We start from the raw sequence: 22,454 nt of genomic DNA on the forward strand, positions 1-22,454 counted from the left end.
CCCTGTCTTCAAAAAGTGAGGGAAGAGCAGCTGGGGAAGTATGTTGAATGCAGCCGGGAGTAGTGTTCCAGATTTTTAACAAACCTGGAGAGGGCTAGAGAAAGACCAGTGAGCGGAGATTTGAGGCAGTAGCTGTTTACCAGTCAGGATGTAAACATTCAGGAGGTGGACACCTGGAATGGCGGTATCTGTGCGCAAAGCTGAATGTGAGTGTGGGGCCTTGAGTACAGTGTCGGACACCAGGAACATGGTAGATGGCAGCACACGGCGGGTGCTCTGTGAACCCTTCCTGAACGTCATGGCCCTCCATCCTGACTCTTCCTCTGCCAGTCTCAGTGACTTCTTCCCTGGTTTTCTCAACAGGATTGGGCCAGTCCCTGTCGGGTGCCCCACAGCCCCAGGCCTTGCCTGCTGCAGGTGAGGACGAAGGGGACAAACTGGAGGCCAAGCAGGTTGTCCTCATCGATAGCTCCTACCTGTGCCAGTTCTGCCCCAGCAAGTTCAGCACCTACTTCCAGCTCAAGTCCCACATGACCCAGCATAAGAATGAGCAGGTAAAGCAGACGGTGGGCAGTGGGAGGCCACAACCACCGGAGATGGGAGACTCGGCTGGTGCCGGAGTCTTGAACAGTACCTAGAAAGGGACAGGAGTGCGCCCCAGTTGCAGTGAGCTACCATCTAACCACCCGTGATAGGCCAGGCTTCCCCTCTCTGGGTGGGGCCACTATGGTGCTAGGCCAAGGGAGGAAACCCAGCTCTTATACGTCATACAAAATAGAATCCGGACATGAGAAAAATTCTTAATACTCCAAGGAAATCTAATGTCTAAACACCTACTATGGGGATTTAGGACCACAGTCTTTTTTTGTTTTTTATTTTTTTAATCGAGATACAATTTGCATCTCACAAAATTCACCCTTTTTGAAGCATACACTTCAGGAGCGCCTCAGTGGCTCAGTCAGTTAAGCATCGGACTCTTGATTTCAGCTCATTTTGGCTTTCAGGTCATGGTCTCAGGGTAGTAAGATAGAGTCCTGTGTCTGGCTCCATGGTGGACTTGGAGCCTGCTTAGGTTTCTTTCTCTCCCTCTCTCTAAAGTAATAAGTAAATAAATAAATAAAGAGAATTTTTTTTTTTTAATTTCAGAAAAATCTAAAGAATGTATAGGTTGAAGAATGCATTTGTTAGATGCTGGACACCCTGCTGAATGCTTACATTCAAAGTTGTATTTAATCTTCATAACAACCTTAGCGATAGGCATTTTCAGTACATCCCAATGCAGAAACTGAGGCCCCAAGGGGCGAAGTGACCTATCCAGAGTGACCACCAGTAACTGACTGGGTCGGGGCTCAGAGCCAAACCCCATGTCATTAACCACCTTGCAATATGTGTTCCCCAGAATGCCCCACAAAATCCAGCATATTTTGTAGTTTCTAGGGTTTTTTTTCTTATAATTGGGATCTGTATATACATATAATTTTGAATTGTATTTTTTTTTCTGATAGCTTTTTAGAAAAAAAAAAAACTTTCTCTTTTGGAAGAACTGTAGGTTCGCAGAAAGTTACAAAGATAGTAGGGAGCGGTCCCTTATACCCTTCAGTCAGTTTTCCTCTATGGTTACATTTTGTGTAACTACAGCCTGAGAGCTACACCAGGAAACTGACATGGGTATAAAGCTATGTGTAGTTCTTTGCCATTTTACCTGTTATAGGTAAAATCTGCAGTCACAGTACAGAACTATTCCATCACCACAAAGATCTTCCTCATTCTGCCTGTCATTATTATACCTGCTCTCCTCTTTCCCAACAATCTCAGCCTCTGGAAACTACTAATCAGTTCTCTGTTTTTATAAGTTTGTCATTTTGAGAATGTTGTATAAGTGTAATCATCCACATGGGACCTCTTGAGATTGGGTTTTTTTAATAAGCATAAATTCTCTTGGGATTTGTGCTTTTTTTTTTTCTTTAGAGATTTTATTTATTTATTTGACAGAGAGAGAGAGAGATCACAAGTAGGCAGAGAGGCAGGCAGAGAGAGGTGGGGAAGTAGGCTCCTTGCTCAGCAGAGAGCCTGATGTGGGGCTTGATCCCAGGATCCTGACATCACGACCTGAGCCGAAGGCAGAGGCTCAACCCACGGAACCACCCAGGCGCCCCTGTGCTTTCTATTTTTTAACCTAATTTTTTATTCTGAGAATTTTCTCATGTCACTGTTTTTAAAAAAACATCATTTTTAACAGCTACATTTTAAGAAATCCTGTTTTAACATGTAGGATATGAACTTGTTTTGCTATTTAAGCAAAACCATGGTGAACGTCACTATAATAAAATCTTCATCTAAATCTCCTGACTTGTCCCTTATCCTAGATTCCCAGCAGGGGATTAATGGTGTTAAGTTGGGACACCCTTGGGGAAAATCACAGAAAACTTTGACTCAGATTGCTTAAACAATTAAGAGGCTTGTCATTGCAACCCAAGGGTATTGAAAAGCCAAGATTGCACAGCTCCAGGCCTAAGACAGTCATTTGACTCACCCCAACATCAAGGACCCAGTGTCCTTCCACCTCTTACCTCTGCCACCTGAGGATATGACCTGGTTCTGTACTGATGGCTTACCTGTGGTCCTGGGATGGTAGTCACTCTAGGCAGTGGTCTAGACATAGCAAAAATGGGCTGTCTTCTCTGTGTCTCTTCTTTCCTAGAAGCCCTCTGTAGATTTCTCATTAGTCAGAGCCAGTGGGCGTGCTCTAACACTTAGGAATTCATTATTACTCTGCAAATAATAGACAACTAGCTTACTAGTTAGGTTTTATTTCCCTTATGTCACAAGAATTCCCTAAGTAAGCGGCATTGGGCTTGTATAGCAGATCAGTTATGTCATTGTAGACTCAGGCTACTTCTGGTTTGTGGCCCTGTCTCCTTAGCATGTGACTTCCATCCTCAAGGTTGCATAATGGTTGCTGTATCTCCAGGTATCACATCTGTATTCCAGTCAGGACAAATGAGAAAAGCAGAGGGATTTTTCTTAGGAAGCTTTTGCTTTTTGTGTTCTGGAAGTAATGCCTTCCCTAAAGACTGCTGCCTATATATCACTGGCAAGAAAGGAGCCCGATGGCTGACAGTAGATACAAGGGATCCAGGGAGACCAAGTGTTTTAAGGGGGCTTGAACAAATCAGGGTTCACTTTGTTAGGAAGAAGCAGCAAGTGGAATTGTATAGGTAATCAGGAGTATGCTTGTCAAAGTATAATTTCAAAATTTAAAAACCTAATTCTCATAAAAATAACATAGTGAACATTAGCCAGAATTTTACATAACTCATTAATAAGGAAACTAGAAGGATGACAAAGCCAGTTCAAAAGAGGATATAGAATACTGGTATTCATACATAGGTATAGTTAGGTCAGTGAAAGAAAGGAACATTCAGAAAAGATGGTTAAGGTAGATTCAAATCTGGTTAATGTCCTACAGGGCAATAAAACCCATGACCTTTGGGGATATCTCTGCTACCTGACAAAAATCATTTATATTGGAGCTGTTTTCTGCAAGTTAATTAACTCTAGAGTCAGGCTCCTAATCCATAGTAAATAGTCAAAACAAGGCACAGTCCCCAGAGAGTGGGATGACCCTGGGCAGGCTTGGTAGATAGCACTTCTCAGGGCGAGATCCCCAGAGCTGTGACTTTGGCACCTGTCACCTGGGCACTCGTTAGGAAGGCCTGTCTTCAGGCCCTCCACACCTGCTGACTCAGATGGTCTGGGAGTGGTGCCCGGCAACCTGTCACTGTGGTGGTCGCTCAAGTCAGAGAGCCACTACTCTAGTACAGCACTGGAAGGACACGATGTTATCTTTTCACTGCATTTCCCGGCTTGGGGTAATTTTCCTAAAGATACCAGGTCACACACAGCACCTGAGGGAAAGGTCCTGGGGCCTTGTGACGGGCTGAGAAGAGACGACTCTTTCATCAAGACAAAACAGAGCTCCAGGAGCAGGGGCACAGGGGAACCACCTGCCTCCCGTCACCTGGTCTGTGTCTTCCCTCAAGGTATACAAGTGTGTGGTCAAAAGCTGTGCGCAGACGTTCCCAAAGCTCGACACCTTTCTGGAGCATATCAAGAGCCACCAGGAGGAGCTGAGCTATCGCTGTCACCTCTGTGGCAAGGACTTCCCCTCGCTCTATGATCTGGGCGTGCACCAGTACTCCCACAGCCTCCTGCCGCAGCACAGCCCCAAGAAGGACAGCGCAGTCTACAAGTATGTGACCTCCCCCCGCCCATACCCCCTCTCCCTGCAGGGACCCCAGGGCTCGGCCGCCTAGCTCCTTCTGACTGCTGAGGACCTGGGGAGAAGATGCTGGCCCTCCTTGTATCATTCTTCAGTTTGGTAGACATTTATCCTAAAAAAATAATGTGAAAAAAGGGGAAAGCAATATTTTTTCATTCATAGTGGAAAACCGATATTTTTTCCCAAACTAAAACTAGTATGAAAATATGATTTTGTCTGATCTTCAAAATGTAGGTTTCAGTCAGAATGGTACACAGATTCTTAGAACGGAAACAGAATGAACAAGCACATACTGGAAAGCAAAACTGATTAAAAATAAGATTCACTTGTTTTATAGTCTATAAAATTCAGCTTAAAGTTGAAGCCAGAGGCTGATTCTTAGAATGAGCAAGGAATGAACCAGGTGTAGATTTTATTGGGGGTAGTTTTTTCTGAGACTCCTTTATGTCATTTTAGTCTTCCGTGGTGGTCATAGAGAGCATCCCTCTGGCAAATGAAGAAAGGCTCCCTCAGTTTTGTCACAAGCTTTTAATGCTTGAGTCTTTAAACCATTCTCATTGAGCTTTTAATCCTGTGACCGTCCACATTGAGTTTCTCTTATTTGGTGGTTTTCTGGTCCCTCTTCCAGACCCTCCTTATGGGTTATCTGCAGGTGCCCAATATCACTTTCTTTCTTTTTTTTTTTTTTTTTTTTTTAAGATTTTATTTATTTACTTGACAGACAGAGATCACAAGTAGGCAGAGAGGCAGGCAGAGAGAGGAGGGGAAGCAGGCTCCCTGCCAAGCAGAAAACCCGATGCAGGGCTCATCCCAGGACCCTGGGATCATGACCTGAGCTGAAGGCAGAGGCGTTAATCCACTGAGCCACCCAGGTGCTCCCCAGTATCAGGTTCCTAACTGTGAGATCACACCCACATTTTTGCCTGCAGCCATTTTGCTGTGTGTTCAACCAATGCCACGAAGCCTAGCTCACAATGCGTGGGAATCGTGGGAATCGGTATTAGTGATAAACAGGGAGGGGTATTTGTCAGGGGCCTTCTCCCAGTTCTTAGTGAATATTTTCATGTTGGAATGGTTTTGATTTTCTGTACAAACTTGTGCGGGTAGGGATTTATCCAATAATATGTGTTAATGAGGTGTAACTCCTGGGTGTCACTCTGGGCTTCAGAGGTAAGTAACAACAGATCCTGAGCTTAGAATGCATGGGCTCCTTTGGGAGAGAACACCTATGGGTATTGTGATAAAATGCTAATATATACATCGATATAAGGTATACAAGAAGCACAGTGGGACCTAGGGCCAGGAAGGTGTCCCTGAAGCAGTGCTATCTGAACTGGGTTTTGAGGGAATGAGTAAGAGTTGGCCATGTAGGTAGGGTAGAATGCATTCCTAGCAGAAGGAACAGCAAGTATAGAGATATGAAATGAAATAGCAAGTGGTTTAGAATGATCGTTGTGTATAGTGGAAGTGGGAGAGCATGTTTATTTTTATTTTTTTTTTAAGATTTTAAAAATTATTTATTTATTTATTTGACAGACAGAGAACAGTGAGAGAGGGAACACAAGCAGGGGAGTGGGAGAGGGAGAAGCAGGCTTCCCGCCTAGCAGGGAGCCCAATATGGGGCTCGATGCCAGGACGCTGGGATCATGACCTGAGCAGAAGGCAGAAGATTAACCCACTGAGCCATCCAGGTGCCCCGGAGAGCATGTTTAGATGTGGCCTAAAGGGGAGGGTAGGGCCAGGGTAAGGGTAAGAAGGGCCTGTAGAAATCACAAAAGCTTTGAGAAATTGACAAGGGGATTGGGACTTAAATGGGTGTAGGGCAGCTTGCCCTGGAGGAGACTGGGAACTGGAGCCAGAGAGGCAGGAAACCTAGGCAAAGCTTTGGCCAGTCAAGGGGCAGAGATTTCTGATTAGTGATGGATAATTCCCACTTGAACTCAGGGCACATTTTCTTTTGCTTTTGCCTGATTGATTTGTGAATTATCTGAGAGTTGCTGTAAGTGTGTGGCTTTCTGGAGTGAGATGGCAAGTAAAAAGAAGGGACCACTTACTATGTGCCAAGCTCTGACTTGGGGACATTGATCCCTGCATTCTTGGGAGGGAGGCGGTGGTATTAGTCAGCTCCAGCTACAACAAAATGCCACAGACACAGAATCTCTTTTTATAAGGGCATTTTGTGGGGCTCCTGGTGGCTCAGTGGGTTAAAGCCTCCACCTTTGGCTCAGGTCATGGTCCCAGGGTCCTGGGATCAAGCCCCACATTGGGCTCTGCTCAGCGGGGAGCCTGCTTCCCCCTCTCTCTCTCTGCCTGTCTCTCTGCCTACTTGTGATCTCTGTCTGCCAAATAAATAAATAAAATCTTTAAAAAAAAGATTTTTATAAGGCACTTTGTCATCATGAGGACCCCACCCTCCTGATCTCATCAAAACCCAAACACGCACACACACCCACACCCACCCACCAAAGGTCCCATCCTTAAATCTGTAAATACCATCACATTGAGGGCCAAGGCTTCAACACATGAATTTTGGAGGGACACAGTTTAGTTCATGACTGTGGCGTTCTCCCCCTTTGGAAGATGAGGACACTAAGGCTCAGAAGGAGAAGTGACCTACTTGTCAGAATAACAGCGTCAGCACAGAGCTGAGATTCGAATTCTCGTCTGGAACCTTGGAAGCCTCCCAGCTCTGGTCTTGGAATTTGTAGGCTGAGGGTTGAGCCCAATGCCCTGTGTCTACAGTCAGTCTCTTCTCCTAGGTTCTTGTGTGAGGGTTACAGTGCCAGGCAGGAACCCTTGGTAGCCATCGCCTCTCCTGGCCCAAAGGTAAGGCCCGAGGAGGCAGGCCACCATCTGGATGACCCAAGGGTGGAATGGTGTTCTGGGTAATGGTAAGGAGCCACCTGCCTGTGCTCAAATCCCAGCTTGACTACAAGCCCTGGAGATGACCTTGGCAAGATATTTGGCCACTCTGAGCCTCAGTGTCCATATCTTTGAAATGGGGATAACTATAGGGCCTATTTACGAGGATCAGGTAAGACAACTGTGAGGCTCTCAGACATGATACGTGGAACATCACAGGGGCTCAATAAATGTGATTGCTGGAAGTTATTATTTGTACAGTTTAGATAGGCTTGGCTGCATGCAATACAGGCTCCAAATAATAGTGGCATAAATGAGGGAGAATTTATTTCTGTTTCTCAGTAACGTTTGAGCAGGTATAGTGGCTTCATCATGTTTCCAGGTGTCCGGGCCCCATTGGTCTATCTGCTCTGCCACCTTTGGACCACATTGCCTTGGTCTATCTGTGTTGCTTCCCCAAGCCCCAAACCCTTCAAGTGAATTTTATGCATGCCACTCTATATATGCTATATATTTACTTTTTCCTTTTAAAAATAAGATTTATTGATTTTTTTTTCCTAATTACATAAGTTACCTATGTTCAATGCAGAGAAAAAAAATATTTTGTAAAGATTTTATTTATTTGATAGAGTGAGTGAGAGAGAACACAAGGGGTGGGGGGTGAAGAGGGAGAGGGAGGAACAGATTCCCAGCTGAGCAGGGAGCCCAACATGGGGCTCGATCCCAGGACCCCAGGATCATGACTTGAGCTGAAGGCAGACTCTTAACCGACTAAGCCACCCAAGTGCCCCAAGAAAAATATATATATTTTTAAATCGCACAAAAACCAAAACCCTGCCAAGCAAAAATAATCCCTATTATCCTCTTGGTACATGTTATTTGGTCTGTGTCTGTAATGAGCATGTTTGTAGATACAATTACCACAGGCTACAATGGAGTCAGGTCATCCCAGACATAGTTACAGACTTCGGTGAAAATTCATTGTGCCTTTTTTGTGTCTTACAACTTCCAGCAAACTGACTGAAACTTAATGGGTTTACTCTGTACATGTGCTGTGCGGTATCACTTAAAACTATAGTATGGATATCTTCGCATCTCAGCACAAACAGACCTGCCCCAGCCTTTTCAGTGGCTGCTTATCATTCCATTGTACGTGCCAAATTTATGTAACTGGTTCGTGATTGCAGGATAGTCAGGTTATTCCCAATTTTTCATTATTACCTACAGCACTACCAAGAACTACTTTGGACATCTTTGCTCACTTATAAATAAGTTCCTAGAAGTGATTTTGCAGGTCCGACCTCAATGTGGGAGGGGCATCTAGCTGGCTCAGTCAGAAGAGCGTGCGATTCTTGATCTCAGGGTTATGAGTTTGAGTCCCACATTCGGTGTAGAGATTACAAACAACAAAAAAAAGGAATAATAAAAATTAGAAAACAATGTTTTTAATCAATGAGGGCTTTTAAGAAGATTGGTTACCTACTTCAAAATAATAATTATTGGGGTGCCTGGGTGGCTCAGTGGGTTAAAGCCTCTGCCTTCGGCTCAGGTCATGATCCCAGGGTCCTGGGATCGAGTCCCCATCAGGCTCTGCTCAGCAGGGAGCCTGCTTCCCTTCCTCTCTCTCTGCCTGCCTCTCTGCCTGCTTGTGATCTCTCTCTCTCTGTCAAATAAGTAAATAAAATTTTTTTAAAAGTTTCTTAAAAAATAATTATTTAATAATTATATGTATATAGTACAATATTTAATTACTAAAAAAGGGCATGAGTGAAAAGAAATTCCCTGTCTACCCTGAGCCCCTTCCCCATACCACAGTCACTTTCAGGAACTTACTTTGATGTAATTTCAGACCTCCAGAAAAAACATGAGTACTACAGAGGATTCCCATATATGCCCTTCACCCAAATTTTCCAAACGTTAACTTTTCAACGTTATATTCTGTATTATGTTCTGAGCTATTTGAGGATAATTTGCTGACACAATGCTCTTTTACCCTTTGTCTTTAGTGTATATTTTCTGGAAAGAAGGACAACCTCTTACAGAAGCACTGTGCAGTTATCAAATCAGAAATTTAAATCAATACAGTTCCGTTTCCTGACCTAGAAACCTCATCCAGTAATTTCCAGTTGTTTCAATAACATCCTTTATAGACAAAGTAAATGTTTTTTCTGGCCTGGGATCCAAGCCAGGATCACAGGTTGCATTAGATCATGTCTCTTTATTCTCCTTTAAAAGCAGGAACAGCTGCTCATTTGGTCTTTGTCTCCCATGACCGTGGTATTTTTGAAGAGGATAGGCCGGTTATTTTATAGAATGTCCTCACTTGGGGTTTGTGTGATTTGACCTCAGGTTAGATGCAGGATTGGCCCTCTTGGCAGGAAATATCAGAGAGTAACGCTCTGTCCTCAGCACACAGTGATCAGCAGGCACAGGACATGGGTTTGCCCCCATGCTGAGGATGTCACCTTGGATGACTTAGGGTGGCATTTCTGGCAGGAAGTTTTCATTTTAATGGTTCCTGCTACGCTACCTCCCACGGAAATCTGTGTCTCCTCACCGCTGAGGCCTGTGGCGTTCTTGCCCTTTCCTACCTCACCAGCTTGGAACATCTCTGTCCTCACTGACCCCCCACCCGGTAGCTCTGCTCCCACCTGACCTGTTCTTCCTTTCTTGCCATCTGGAGGCATTTAGCCTGTGGTTTCCAGAGTGTGGTCTGAGGAGGTCCCCTGGGCCTACCACAGGTGCAGTCTGCCTGTGCGTTTCCCATGGTGGCCCTGGTGTACAGATGTCAGGGCCCGTGTTTCTATTTTTAGCATGAATTACCCTCCGACCTGGAGCATTCCTCACTGGAACCTCGTTATAAATGGGTCCATTTGCTGGCAGATGGTTTTATGGTTGGGAGACTGGAGGGATCTTCTCTTCAGAGCAGCTTGCAACTGAAGGCTTGCCAGCCTGTGATGTTAAGAATGGAGACCACGTTTTTAATGTTTTGTGATTAATGAGCTGTTTGGCACACCTGTTTCCTTTGACTCTTATGACAGTCTTAAAAATGAACAAGAGGCATGTCCATAGGGGATTCCTACCCTATTTTGTGGATGAGGAAACTGAGGGTCAGAAACAAGAAGGGGCCAGGCCTGGATCCTTGTCTGTCTGACTTCTTCACATACTAGATTGTCACTGGTGCTCAAATCAGGTTATGAACAAGACAGATATGGTCCCTGCCTCCAGAGCCCCATTGTTGATAAAAGAGACAGATCAAATCAAGTAAGCACATAAATAATAATTATAGATAATAAGTGCTAAGAAGGAAACAAAACTGGGTAGGGAGTGCCCGGGGGTGGGCTACAGGGGACAACTTGAGACAGGGTACTCAAGGAAGGCATCTCTAAGGAGGTGACATTTGAAGTGAAACCTGAAGGGTAAGAAGGTGCTACCCAAGGGAATATTTGGGGGAGAGTGTTCCTGGTAGCAGGAACAGCGGGTGCAAAGGCCCTGAGGCTGGAGAGTTTGGTGTGTTCGGGGTATATTAAGGAGGCCAAGGTGGCTGGAGCAGAGTGGGATGGGCCGTGGAGAAAGATGAAGTCTGAGAGGTAGGAGTGGTCGAGCCATTAGGGCCTTGTAGGCCAAGGTGGGGTTTTTTGAGCAAGGATGTAACATGGTCTGATTTTCTTTTCTTTTCTTTTCTTTTTTTTTTTTAATTTCCATCAAAAACTCCCTCTGGGGCACCTGGCTAACTCAATCAGTAGAGCATGTCACTTTTTTATTTTATTTTTTATTTTTTTTATTTGAGAGAGACAGAGAGAGAGCATGAGCAGGGAAGAGGAACAGAGGCAGAGGGAGAAGGAGGCTCCTCACTGAGCAGGGATCCTGACATGGGGCTCTATCCCAGGACCCTGGGATCATGACCTGAGCCAAAGGCAGAGGCTTAACTGATTGAGCCACTCAGGTGCCCCGAGAACATGCAACTTTTGATCTCAGGGTCATGAGTTCAAGCCCCTTGACCTTCCCTTTTTTTTTTTTTTTTTTTTTTTTTGAAAGGAAAAGAATGAATTAAGTGTAGAATTTTGCCTTCCACTGTTGTCCTGGGGGGAGGAGAATGGCTGATGCTGGGCCAGTCCGGTCTCCTCACACTGCTGTGTCCCCCTCTTGCTCCTTCCCATGTAGGTGTGTCAAATGTGTCAACAAATACTCAACCCCCGAGGCCCTGGAACACCACCTGCAGACTGCCACTCACAACTTCCCCTGCCCTCACTGCCAGAAGGTGGGTACCACTGCCCCTTCCCCGTGGGGCCATGATGGGGGGTGAGAGGTGGTAGAGCAAATACCTCCCACTCTCCTGGGCTCGTCTCCATAGATGACACTTCATCTCCGAAGAGGAAGAGCCCTGCATGGCCCAGCTGAGCCACTGGATAGCACACGCGTCCACTCTGCGGCTGCCACTGGGCCGGGCCAGGCCCGGCCAGGCTGTGCCGATGTGGGGTGAGGCCTCTCCTGGGCCCAGGCCCAGCCTCGGCACAGCGGCCTCCAGCTTCCTGACCTATTACTGTCCTTCTTGCTGTGGGTTCTTTCCAGTGAATCTGAAAACCATCACTAAGCCTGATGTTCTCATTTCTAATTGTCTTGGAAATATCATAATTTTTGTCAGGTTTATTTGTCTGAATCAGGTCCACACACTCCAGCCACTCGATACAATCAAAGTTTCTGTTCATCAACAGGTGCTCCCCGCCAGTGCTCCTTTTTTTTTTTTTTCTTTTCTTTTCTTTTAATTTATTTGTTGAAGAGATTGGGCCATTGGTCCTGTGCAGTTTCCTGAAGTCTGGATTCCGCTGATTGCATCTACCTGGTGCTTTAACTGGTTTCTCTAGTCTACTCATTTTCTCACAGCCTTACACGGCAGATTTTCCAGGACAGCCCTGGTTGCATGTCAGCTGCATGGTAGATGTTTCTGATTATACAGATAGCCTAATTTGGGGCTTTGGAATTTGTGTCCCAAAGAAAAGGTATCATGGATTGAACAAGAGCCACGTGCCAGATACTTTTCGGAGCATTTGATCGCATTGAGTCATTTAACTCTAGGAACCATACCACTACTCTTCCCATTTTACAGATGGGGAAACCGAGGTACAGCAAGCTCTCCCAGCTAGGACATGGAGGGGCTACTAAGTAGTTGGGTCTGTAACCCTGACTACTTCTCTGTAGCAAATGAATGAAAAAATGAACGAATGCCTTTCCTAAGGCCGGAGAGGAAGATTTTGGCTTCCGTGTCTCTGGCTCTTTTGTCATTCATTCTTTTGCATGTGCGACATTTGACCCAGGCCCTGTGGCGGTGAATGAAAGCTCCTCTGCCCTTCTAGGGATCTCATTTAAGCCACGGGTTATGATTCAAGGGGTCAGATGGCGACTTTAAAAACATAGATGCACAGGGGTACCCGCTGGCTCAGGTAGTAGAGCGTGCGACTCTTGATCTCGGGGGTTGTGAGTTCGAGTCCCATGTTGGGGGTAGAGTTTACTTTAAGTAACAAACAAAGAAATAAATAAAACGTATATGAACATTCAAGGGTCGAGTTTGTATGGCCCTCTGTGGCACTGGACAGTTAGAGAGGCCTTCACAAAAGCAGTGACACCTGGGCTGGATCTTGATGGCCAAGTGGAAGTTTGTCAGGCTACGAAAGAAGGGCCTCCTGGGTAGTAAAAGCAGGCTGGCAGGAGCTCAGAGCAGGCGTTATGGGGGAGTCGTGCGAGCTGTGAGGTTTTAAGGCTAAGCCTGACACTGGGCCCTGATCCTTGACCCTGGTGGGCAGAAAGGAAATTGTTTCCATAAGTGTGGGAAATGAGGGGCCCCTTAAGCTCAGAGGGTGGTGAGGGCTACTGAGTCAGACCTAAGGCCAGCTCCTGTCTTCTGCTAGGTGTTTCCTTGTGAGCGCTACCTGCGGCGCCATCTGCCCACCCACGGCAGTGGCGGCAGGTTCAAGTGCCAGGTGTGCAAGAAGTTCTTCCGGCGGGAGCACTACCTCAAACTGCATGCTCACATCCACTCAGGTGCGTGCCCTGTGTCCCCCACCCCCAACTCCTGCCCAGCCCCCTGTCCGCTCCCCCAGCTCTGTCTCTTTTCCCCTTCCCATCCCCCTCTGCCCTTTATCCCATCTTTCTCCAGCCCTCTTCTCCCTCCCCATCCAGTTCCTTCCCCACTCTTTCCTCATCTCCTTTCTGGCCACCTTCCAAGCTGCCCTCTCAAGTGAACAAGGAATTTCCACCAGTACTAGAGTGGAGATGTACCTCTGGAGGCTGGCGGGGGGACCCTTGGCTCTGCCCCCTGACAGCTCACTCAGACTATTCTGAGCACCTTGGGGTAGAGGTGCTGTTCTCCCTGCAAAATTCCCACCCACACCTGGGCAGAACCCCCCTCCTTTGTTCCCCAGTTGAGATACATTGACATTTTATTCTCTTTTAATCTTTAAAAGAGTATTACTGGGGTGCCTGGGTGGCTCAGTGGTTTAGGCCTCTGTCTTCGGCTCAGGTCATGATCTCAGTGTCCTGGGATCGAGCCCCGCATCAGGCTCTCTGCTCAGCGGGGAGCCATCTCCTCTCTCTCTGCCTGCCTCTCTGCCTGCTAGTGAGCTCTGTCAAATAAATAAATAAAAATCTTAAAAAAAAAAAAAAGAGTATTACTTAAGGGGCTTAAGCATCTGCTTTCAGCTCAGGTCATGATCTCAGGATCCTGGGATCGAGCCCCACATCAGGCTCCCTGCTCAGCCGGAGTCTGCCTCTCTTTCTCCCTCTGCCTCTATGCACTTGCTCTCTCAAATAAATAAATAAAATCTTTAAAAAAAAGATTATTACTTTAAAAAATTTTTTTCATTTAGAAGGATCCAAAAGTTGCAAAAACCTGAATAGAAAATCCTTGACATTACAGGGCGCCTGGGTGGCTCAGTGGGTTAAGCCGCTGCCTTCGGCTCAGGTCATGATCCCAGGTCCTGGGTTCGAGCCCCACATCGGGCTTTCTGCTCGGCAGGAAGCCTGCTTCCTCCTCTCTCTCTCTGCCTGCCTCTCTGCCTACTTGTGATTTCTCTCTGTCAAATAAATAAAATCTTTAAAAAAAAAAAAAAAAGAAAATCCTTGACATTACAAAAGCAAATATGAAAAAAAAAATAAAAATAAAAAAACAAATATGAGAAAAAGAAAATAACCCCATCCTCTCACCGCAAATGGATAATCCAAATATTTAAAAAAATTTTTTACTGGGGCGCCTGGGTGGCTCAGTGGGTTAAGCTGCTGCCTTCGGCTCAGGTCATGATCTCGGAGTCCTGGGATCGAGTCCCGCATCGGGCTCTCTGCTCAGCGGGGAGCCTGCTTCCCACTCTCTCTCTCTCTCTGCCTGCCTCTCCGTCTACTTGTGATCTCTCTCTGTCAAATAAATAAATAAAATCTTTAACAAAAATAATCTGATACATTTGTTCCTGGTATGTTGTGAAAAAAAATTTTTTTTTTACTATGACCTATGGCAAAAAAATATATTTTATACTACAACCCAGGAAACACATATGCAGAGCATATACTGAAACAGAAATTTCGTAAACAATATTTTCTATTCTGTTTAATTTTATTTTTTATTTTTTATTTTTTTTAAAGATTTTATTTATTTATTTGACAGAGATCACAAGTAGACAGAGAGGCAGGCAGAGAGAGAGAGAGAGAGAGAGGGAAGCAGGCTCCCTGCTGAGCAGAGAGCCCGATGTGGGACTCGATCCCAGGACCCTGAGATCATGACCTGAGCCGAAGGCAGCGGCTTAACCCACTGAGCCACCCAGGCGCCCTATTCTGTTTAATTTTAGTTGTTAAAATAACCACCAGCAGGTCGTAACTTGCAGTTTGAAAAGTATCCCCAATTCCCCTCCCCGCAGATGACTGCAGTTAGCGGCTCTAGTCTGAGTCCTTCTGGTTTAATTTTGTATCTGTGCCACACGCTTGCTTACTTTTACATAATGGAGTGAATATTATAACTCTGTTATGTGCCTTTTTTCTTCACTCATCAGTATACATTGGAGATACTTCTAGCAGTACCTTTTTCTCAGCTGCATAGAATTCCTCCCTATTTACTATTTTTTTTTTAAAGATTTTTATTTATTTATTTGACAGAGAGATCACAAGCAGGCAGAGAGGCAGGCAGAGAGGAGGAAGCAGGCTCCCTGCTGAGCAGAGAGCCCGATGTGGGGCTCGATCCCAGGACTCCGAGATCATGACCTGAGCCGAAGGCAGCGGCTTAACCCACTGAGCCACCCAGGCGCCCCAACTATTTTTTTTTTTAGAGTTTTATTTATTTGACAGAGAGAGATCACAAGTAGGCAGAGAGGCAGGCAGAGAGAGAAGGGGAAGCAGGCTCGCAGCTGAGCAGAAAGCCCAATGCGGGGCTCGATCCCTGGACCCTGAGATCATGACCTGAGACGAAGGCAGAGGCTCAACCCCCTGAGCCATCCAGGCGCCATTTATTTACTATTTTTTATTTAACCAGTTCCTGGGGATGGATACTTGGATTATTTTTAGCTATTAGTTTGTATGCAAAATGCTGTGTGTGTCCCCTTGGCACGCTTTTGGGAGTATGTCTGTAGTTGTGTATTCTGTGCAGTGGAAATGCTAGGTTCCAGTGTATATGCAGTATTGTACTGAGTTTCTGTTTGGGATGATGCCAAAGTTCTGGGGATGGATGGTGCTGGTGATTGCACAACCATGCCAGTGTATCTAATACCACTGTAATGGACCCTTAAAGGTGGCTAAAATGGTAAATTTTATGTATATTTTACCACAATAAAAGAAGAAAAAAGTACATGCTTGGTAATTTTGATAGATATTGCCAAATTACTCTCTTTATAGTTTTAAAAATTATTATTCAAAAGTAATACATGCTTATATTTAAAAAATGGAAGCAGCATAGAAGTATATAAGGTAAAACTTTAGGTTGCCTCTTCGAATCCTAATTGTTACTGACGTTTTGGAATGTACCTGCCCTCAGCTCTCTGCCTGCATCTGCACAGGTGGTATATATAACCACCTGTGGCTAGGGCTGTTTTGGAATATGAGGGTTTTATCTTTTCTAACAAAAGGGGGATTGTCTTAAGCTGTTCTACAGTTTTCTTTCCTCACTAGCAGTATGACCAGGAGCCTCTTTCCAGATCAGGAAACACAACTGGACACTAATCTGGACACATGACTGCAGAGCATTCCATCGTAAGGGCCAGAATTTCCTTAATCACTGGGTTGGCATTTTTCAAAAGGAGTTTATTCATTCCAGAGGGAGAACAGGGAGGAAATAATGGCAGGAAGTCAAAACAGCCCAGTGGCAGCCCTTTTCCACAGGACAGGTTAGGACCCCTGTCAGGTGAGAGCTGCTCTCCTCCCCCTCCTGGTCCCCACCAGGCTCTGCTGCAGCCGATGGGGGGCGACTCAGGCAGATTCTGCATCATACTGCTGGGCTGGCTTCTTAGCTCACTAGGTACAGACCATGACCTTCAGTTTTCTCACCTAGTACTTCCTTCATAGTTTGTGGCAACAATTCCATTAGATAAGGTATAATTCTCTCCCCTGTGGTGGACCCCATTTCGGTAGATGCCACAGCCATTCACCCATCACTCAGGCCCACCTTAGATTCTTGACTCCCTTCCCCTCAGTCACCCCACAGTCAGTCCACTGGCAAAGGCTGCCGATTCCGCTTTCCTAACTAACATGGTCTGTTCTTGGCTACTTCCCATCCCCCCCCCCCCCCAGTCTGTCCTCTGCATGCAGCTAGAGGGAGCCCGTGACACTCTTAAGTCAGATCTGTCCCTGCTCCACTCAGCCCCTCTGGAGGCTTCTCCTCTTACTCAGAGTAAAAACCTAGGCCTTGCAGGCCCTTCCTGTTGGGCCTAGCTGTCTCACTGACCTCCCCTTCTGCCTCATTCTCCCTTCCCCACTCTGTTCCAGCCACACTGGCCTCCCCACTGCTCTTCAGACATACCACACACTCCCACCTTTCCTTCTTCCTGGGACCCTGAATTCAATTTCCATCATGGCTCGCTCCCCTACCACCTCAGGTCTCCCCTCTTGCCTCATCAGAAAGGCCTTTCCTGACTGCCCTATCTGCAATAGCCCCCTCTTCTCCTTTGAGAAACAAAATCATGAGGAATGGGAGAGGCTGTTTTCTCCCAGGCCACTTCCCTAGAGGGGCTGCTGTCCTCTAGTGTACCCCATATTCAGACTCCATCTCATGGGACTCATAGTCCCCACCCCCCAGCTGTGTCTCTTCCTACAGGTGAGAAGCCCTACAAATGCTCAGTGTGCGAGTCCGCATTCAACCGTAAGGACAAACTGAAGAGGCACATGTTGATCCATGAGCCATTCAAGAAATACAAATGCCCCTTCTCGTGAGTGGAGACTGGCATGAGTGGGAGGGGCCGATTTACCCAGCAGTGGGACAGAGAATTGTCAGGGCTGAGGTTCTGAAGGGCCTCTCTCCTATTATCCTGTCGTGAGCCTTGCTACCTGACCTGCCTCACTCCCCACCCTGCTTCCTTGCCTGGCCTTTGGGGTAGACAGGGAGTCCCTCATGCCCAGGGCTAGCACAGAGACCAGCAAGAGAGTCCGAGTCTGGTGAGCTCCCCCTGACCAGTGGTTTTGGGTTCCAGGACACACACAGGCTGCAGTAAAGAGTTCAACCGGCCAGACAAGCTGAAGGCGCATATCCTCTCCCACTCCGGTAAGTGACCGCTGGACATACCAGGAGGGTCTGAACCCCTGGGGCGGGCCTCCTAGAAAGAGCAGGCGCATCCCATGAAGCTTATTATGTCTGCCTGGTATATTCCAGCCAACAGACATTTGCTCATAGGAACCACGAGCCATGTCTGCATTAGAGTCCTCGGGGTCCTATGGAGGTAAGTCAGACACAGTTCCCCAGGCTGAGGGGGAAGCTTGCCTGAGAGGAGATAGCTGAAAATCAGAGAGGTGCCCAGTGTGATAGAGATGTGGATCGGACATGGAGGGAAATCAGATTCCAGTGGGGTCCAGGACACAGCCAGGAAGGTTCCTTGGTACCCTCAGCAGAGCAGGGCAGCTGGTGCATGGAGCAGGGCTCTCCACCCCACTCCTCAGCTTTCCAGGGGCTCTATGGCACTTCCTGGGGTGCTGCTGTGTCCCCAGAATACCTCAGCTGGCTTTCCACATACCATTGGGTCTGGAACATGGTTTCTTGGCACTCTTGAGATTTTGCAGTAGCTGATGCTTTGTCCCGGGGGCCTCCCTGTGCTTTGTGGGATGTTTCCCAGTATATCCGGCCTCTACCCTCTGGATGTCAGTGGCATCTTCCCTGCAGCTAGGACAACCACAGATGGCTCCAGAGGACAAGCCAAAGTCTTTGAGGGGTAAAATTGCCCCTGGTTAAAAACCAGAGGTTTACAGAAAGGATTTAGTGGCTAAGGGAAGTTTGAAAACTGGGAGAGTAGAGAGTTGAGGACTGAAGACAGAGGGCCTGAGTCTGATTCTTAGTACGACCACTGTCCTGCTGCGTTGCCTCATGCAAGTCACTGCTGCTCTCTGAGCCTTCATCCCAGGGAGGGTGAGGGGAGTATGGCTCAGGCCGAGTGTGGGCTGGAGTTGACTTCATGGTAGACGTGGAGGCACCAGTGATTCACTCAGTGAGTGACTATTGAGAACCTATCACATGTCAGACTCTGGGGGTGATGGGGCGGAATCAGATGGGCAGAATCCCCCCTGCCTCCCTGGGAAAGCTTTGCATTTAGTGATAGAGATTGAAAATGAAGAACAAATGTGTAAGTATCTTACAGCAAAGTATGCAGAGTACAAAGATGGGAATAAACAGAAGGATGGGGCAGAGAAAGAAATGAAGCAGATATCGAGGGGCTTCCAGGAAGAGGTAACATCAGACCTATCCTGAGGGATGAGAAGAGCCAGCGAATAGCTTCCAGAAGGAGGAAGCAAGTGTAAAGCCTTGAGGCAGGGGAGAGAATAGGGGGGTTGTTTAAGACAAGGAAAGGTGAGTGGGAGGCATGGAGATCTGAGAGCTGGTGAGTGGAAGGAGGGAATGGGGCTGAGAGGTGAAGGGGGTGGTCCAACGCACAGGGCTTTGTGGAAAACTTGGGGAATCGGTGGAGGGTTTAGAGTCAGGATCCTTTGTGTAGTTCATGAAGCCATCTCTAGCTGCCCTGCAGGGATGGTCTGAGGGGACGAGGGTGAGACAGACAGACCAGAGAGGAGAGAGATAATGGTGACCTGGCTAAGTTAGCCAAGATTTCAGGGCAGAGCATGCTATTCTAGGCAGAATCTTGGTGGCCTGAGGAGAGCTGGTGTGGCTGGTTGGGAAAAGGTGGGAAATGAGACTGGCAGGAGCAGAGCCCAGATCAGACACGTGCTCCAAAGGCAAGCCAAGAGACTGGGTTTTATCCCTAGTGCAGAGGCGCGGTTGCAGACTAAGGGGTCAGGGTGCCTCTCACGGACTTCCCCTCGCTCCAGGCATGAAGCTCCACAAGTGTGCCCTGTGCAGCAAGTCCTTCAGCCGCCGTGCCCACCTCGCGGAGCACCAGCGTGCCCACACCGGCAACTACAAGTTCCGCTGCGCCGGCTGTGCCAAGGGCTTTTCCCGACACAAATACCTCAAAGATCACCGCTGCCGCCTTGGCCCCCAGAAGGATAAGGACCTGCAAGCCCGGCGGCCCTCCCGGAGGAGGGCAGCACCCCGCAGTGGCAGCAGTGGCGGGCGTAAGGTGGTAACCCCCCTGCCCGACCCGCTGGGGCTGGAGGAGCTGAAGGACACTGGGGCTGGGTCAGTGTCCGAGGCTGCCCCAGGCAAGCCGCCCTTCTCGGAGCCAGACGCAGTGCTGTCCATCGTGGTGGGTGGCACAGTGGGGGGTGAACCGGAGCTGGTAGTGCCCGGGCATGCAGAGAACCTGGGCTCCAACCTGGCGCTGGCAGAGCTGCAGGCCGGGGCCGAGGGCCCATGTGCCATGCTAGCTGTGCCTGTCTACATCCAGGCCTCAGAGTGACGGACCTGCGGTGTTTGCTCCCAGAGCCCGGCCTGGTGCTTCCCTGTGGGTCTAGGCCTCAGGGGCCGACAAGAGATCCTTCCCTGTGGAAGTGAGCCATTGGCCAAAATCCTTCTGGAGTGTCATTTATGAACCCTCGCCTGTGGCCAGCCTGCTGTGGCTCCTATTCTGCTGGCTAGGCCTGTGGCATTCTGGAATATGAGGCAGGGCTGCCGCCTACCGCTTCCAGGTAGGGGCACTGGAGGTCAGAGAGCTGGCCAAGCCAGCAGCCCAGGGTCTGGCTGGTCCAGCCTGGTGTCAGCCCACCTAAGAGAGAAGACGGAGTGGTCCCACCTGCCCCTCCTTGGGGCTGTCTCAGTGTGGCCTCTGGTCAAGCTGTTCTTCTGGAGGCCTGAAATGGGTAGAGCCCTTATCTGCTGGACCTTTTTGTATACGGTTCCACAGGGTATCCGCAGATGACTCTGTGACATAGGCATTTAGGCAGCACTGAGTGTCACAGTTAGAGTACAGCTATCAGCCAGATTTGGCCTTAAATCTAAGTGCTGCTATTCACTTGCTGTGTGACCTTAGGTATGTCACTTGCCGTCTCTGAGCCCTGTGTGTCTCTTCTGTACAATGGGGCTTATGACGTTTCGACCTCATAGGGTTGTCATGGGGACCCAATATGATGATATGTGTGCAAAGGACTTGGCATAGTGCTTGGCACTTGGAAAGTGCTCAAATGTTTTTATCAAAACGCGTCCAATGGCTCAGGCTTGAGCCTTGGCAGTTTCTTTCTTTGCCCCTAGGTGGCAGCACTCCCTCCTCCAAAGTGTGTGGGGACTGAGAGGGCCCATGGCCCCTTGCCCACAGCTACGTTGCCCCGTTAGCCATGAGAGGTTCGGTGCTCCCACATTTCAGAACATGGCCATGGAAGGGGTTTATACTCACTTTGGAAAAATGCAGGATCCTGGGCCTTGCCCCAAACCCTTCAACATCAGAAACTCTGATCAGAGCCAGAGGTCCATCGCAAGCAGGCCTCTAAAATCAGTAGTTGCCCCCACTGCCAGCACTCTGTCCCCACTCCCCAGCTAGTCCAGAGGAGAAGCAAGCCAGGCTTATTGGGAGGCAGGGAAGAGAAAAGGGGCCTTGACCAGGGTCTCCTCATTTCTATTCACAGCCACACTGCTTCAGTGATAGGAGAGAAAACCGAGGCCCAAGAAAGGACAGGCAGGACGCAGCAGAGATGTTGGACTCAGTTTGATGAGTTTCCTTGAAGGCTGGTACATCCCTCAGATATCTGTGCTGGGGCTCTGGGCTGTAGCTCAGAGCAAGCCCAGCTTCCCCTCAGGAAGGGTATGATGCAAGAGGAAGGACCAATGAGGAAGTGGTATACAGCTGAGGTAGTGAGAGCTTGAAGTGCACCCAGCCTTCACGGCCAGAGGGGGGCTGGTGAGGACAGAAGTTCTCTTTAGGGGAGGGCACATTTGAGCTGGTCCTTGACACAGGATGTTTTGATGGATGGATAAATAGGAAAAGGCATGCCAGGAAGAGAAAGTCATGAGTAAAGCCTTCAAAGTAAGATGATTTGGGGGCTGGTGAATGGATCAGGATGACCAGAGATTTGGGGGTAGTGGTTAGATCATAATAATCTCTTATATGTCTCAAGCTTCCACATGATGGACACTGCACATACCATCTCAGCCCCATCAGGTGAGAATTGTTAATTTCCTTATTTTACAGATGAGGAAACAAAGGCACAGAGAGGCAGAGCTCCTTGCCCAAGCTCACACAGCTAGTAAGTCACAGAGATGGGATTCGGGCTGGGGTGGCCTGCCTCCATGTGCCATTAGCCACTTTGCTGTATTGAAATATAAGTTGATGTTGAATCAGATATCGTTGGATGTTGGGTTGAGGAATTTAGACTGTTCTCTACAAAATGGAGGAGTCAATAAACGTTTTAAAAAATTGTGACATTAAAGAAAATGTTAAGAACCATGTCTCCATCCTAATAAAACTACTTAAGTTATATTTCTGTCTTTTCCTGTCAATGTACACATACATGTACATTTATCAATAATCATGAGGACTCATGTTTACTAGGCACTTATGCCATGCCTGGCATGTCCTAAGCTCTTGGAGGTAGGTGCTACTTTTAATTCCATCTTAAACCTGAGATGAGGCAAAAGGTACAGTGAGGTTAAGCACCCCCAAATCACATAGCAGTATGTGGCAGACCCAGGCCACAGAAGTGACATATCAAGGCCTAATATTTGATAGATACATAATTGGACTGCAGGGAAGGA

At 47.6% G+C, this 22,454-nt stretch overlaps 1 protein-coding gene across 3 annotated transcripts in view; it reads left to right on the forward strand.

Moving 5' to 3' along the window:
- ZNF341 (zinc finger protein 341) overlaps window positions 1–22,179 on the forward strand; it is a 45,589-nt gene extending 23,410 nt beyond the window's left edge. For all 3 annotated transcript variants that reach the window (XM_047745747.1, XM_047745746.1, XM_047745748.1), the window contains 7 exons: window positions 364–554; window positions 4,044–4,252; window positions 11,309–11,405; window positions 13,051–13,183; window positions 17,427–17,538; window positions 17,800–17,870; window positions 19,640–22,179. In XM_047745747.1, the coding sequence (XP_047601703.1) occupies window positions 364–554; window positions 4,044–4,252; window positions 11,309–11,405; window positions 13,051–13,183; window positions 17,427–17,538; window positions 17,800–17,870; window positions 19,640–20,169 (1,343 nt within the window). In that variant the 3' untranslated portion in view covers window positions 20,170–22,179. The remainder of the gene's footprint in view (window positions 1–363; window positions 555–4,043; window positions 4,253–11,308; window positions 11,406–13,050; window positions 13,184–17,426; window positions 17,539–17,799; window positions 17,871–19,639) is intronic.
- Window positions 22,180–22,454: the final 275 nt, after the last annotated feature.

Source organism: Lutra lutra, chromosome 9 (genome assembly GCF_902655055.1).
Source record: "Lutra lutra chromosome 9, mLutLut1.2, whole genome shotgun sequence".
Classification (NCBI taxonomy): Eukaryota; Metazoa; Chordata; class Mammalia; order Carnivora; family Mustelidae; genus Lutra; species Lutra lutra.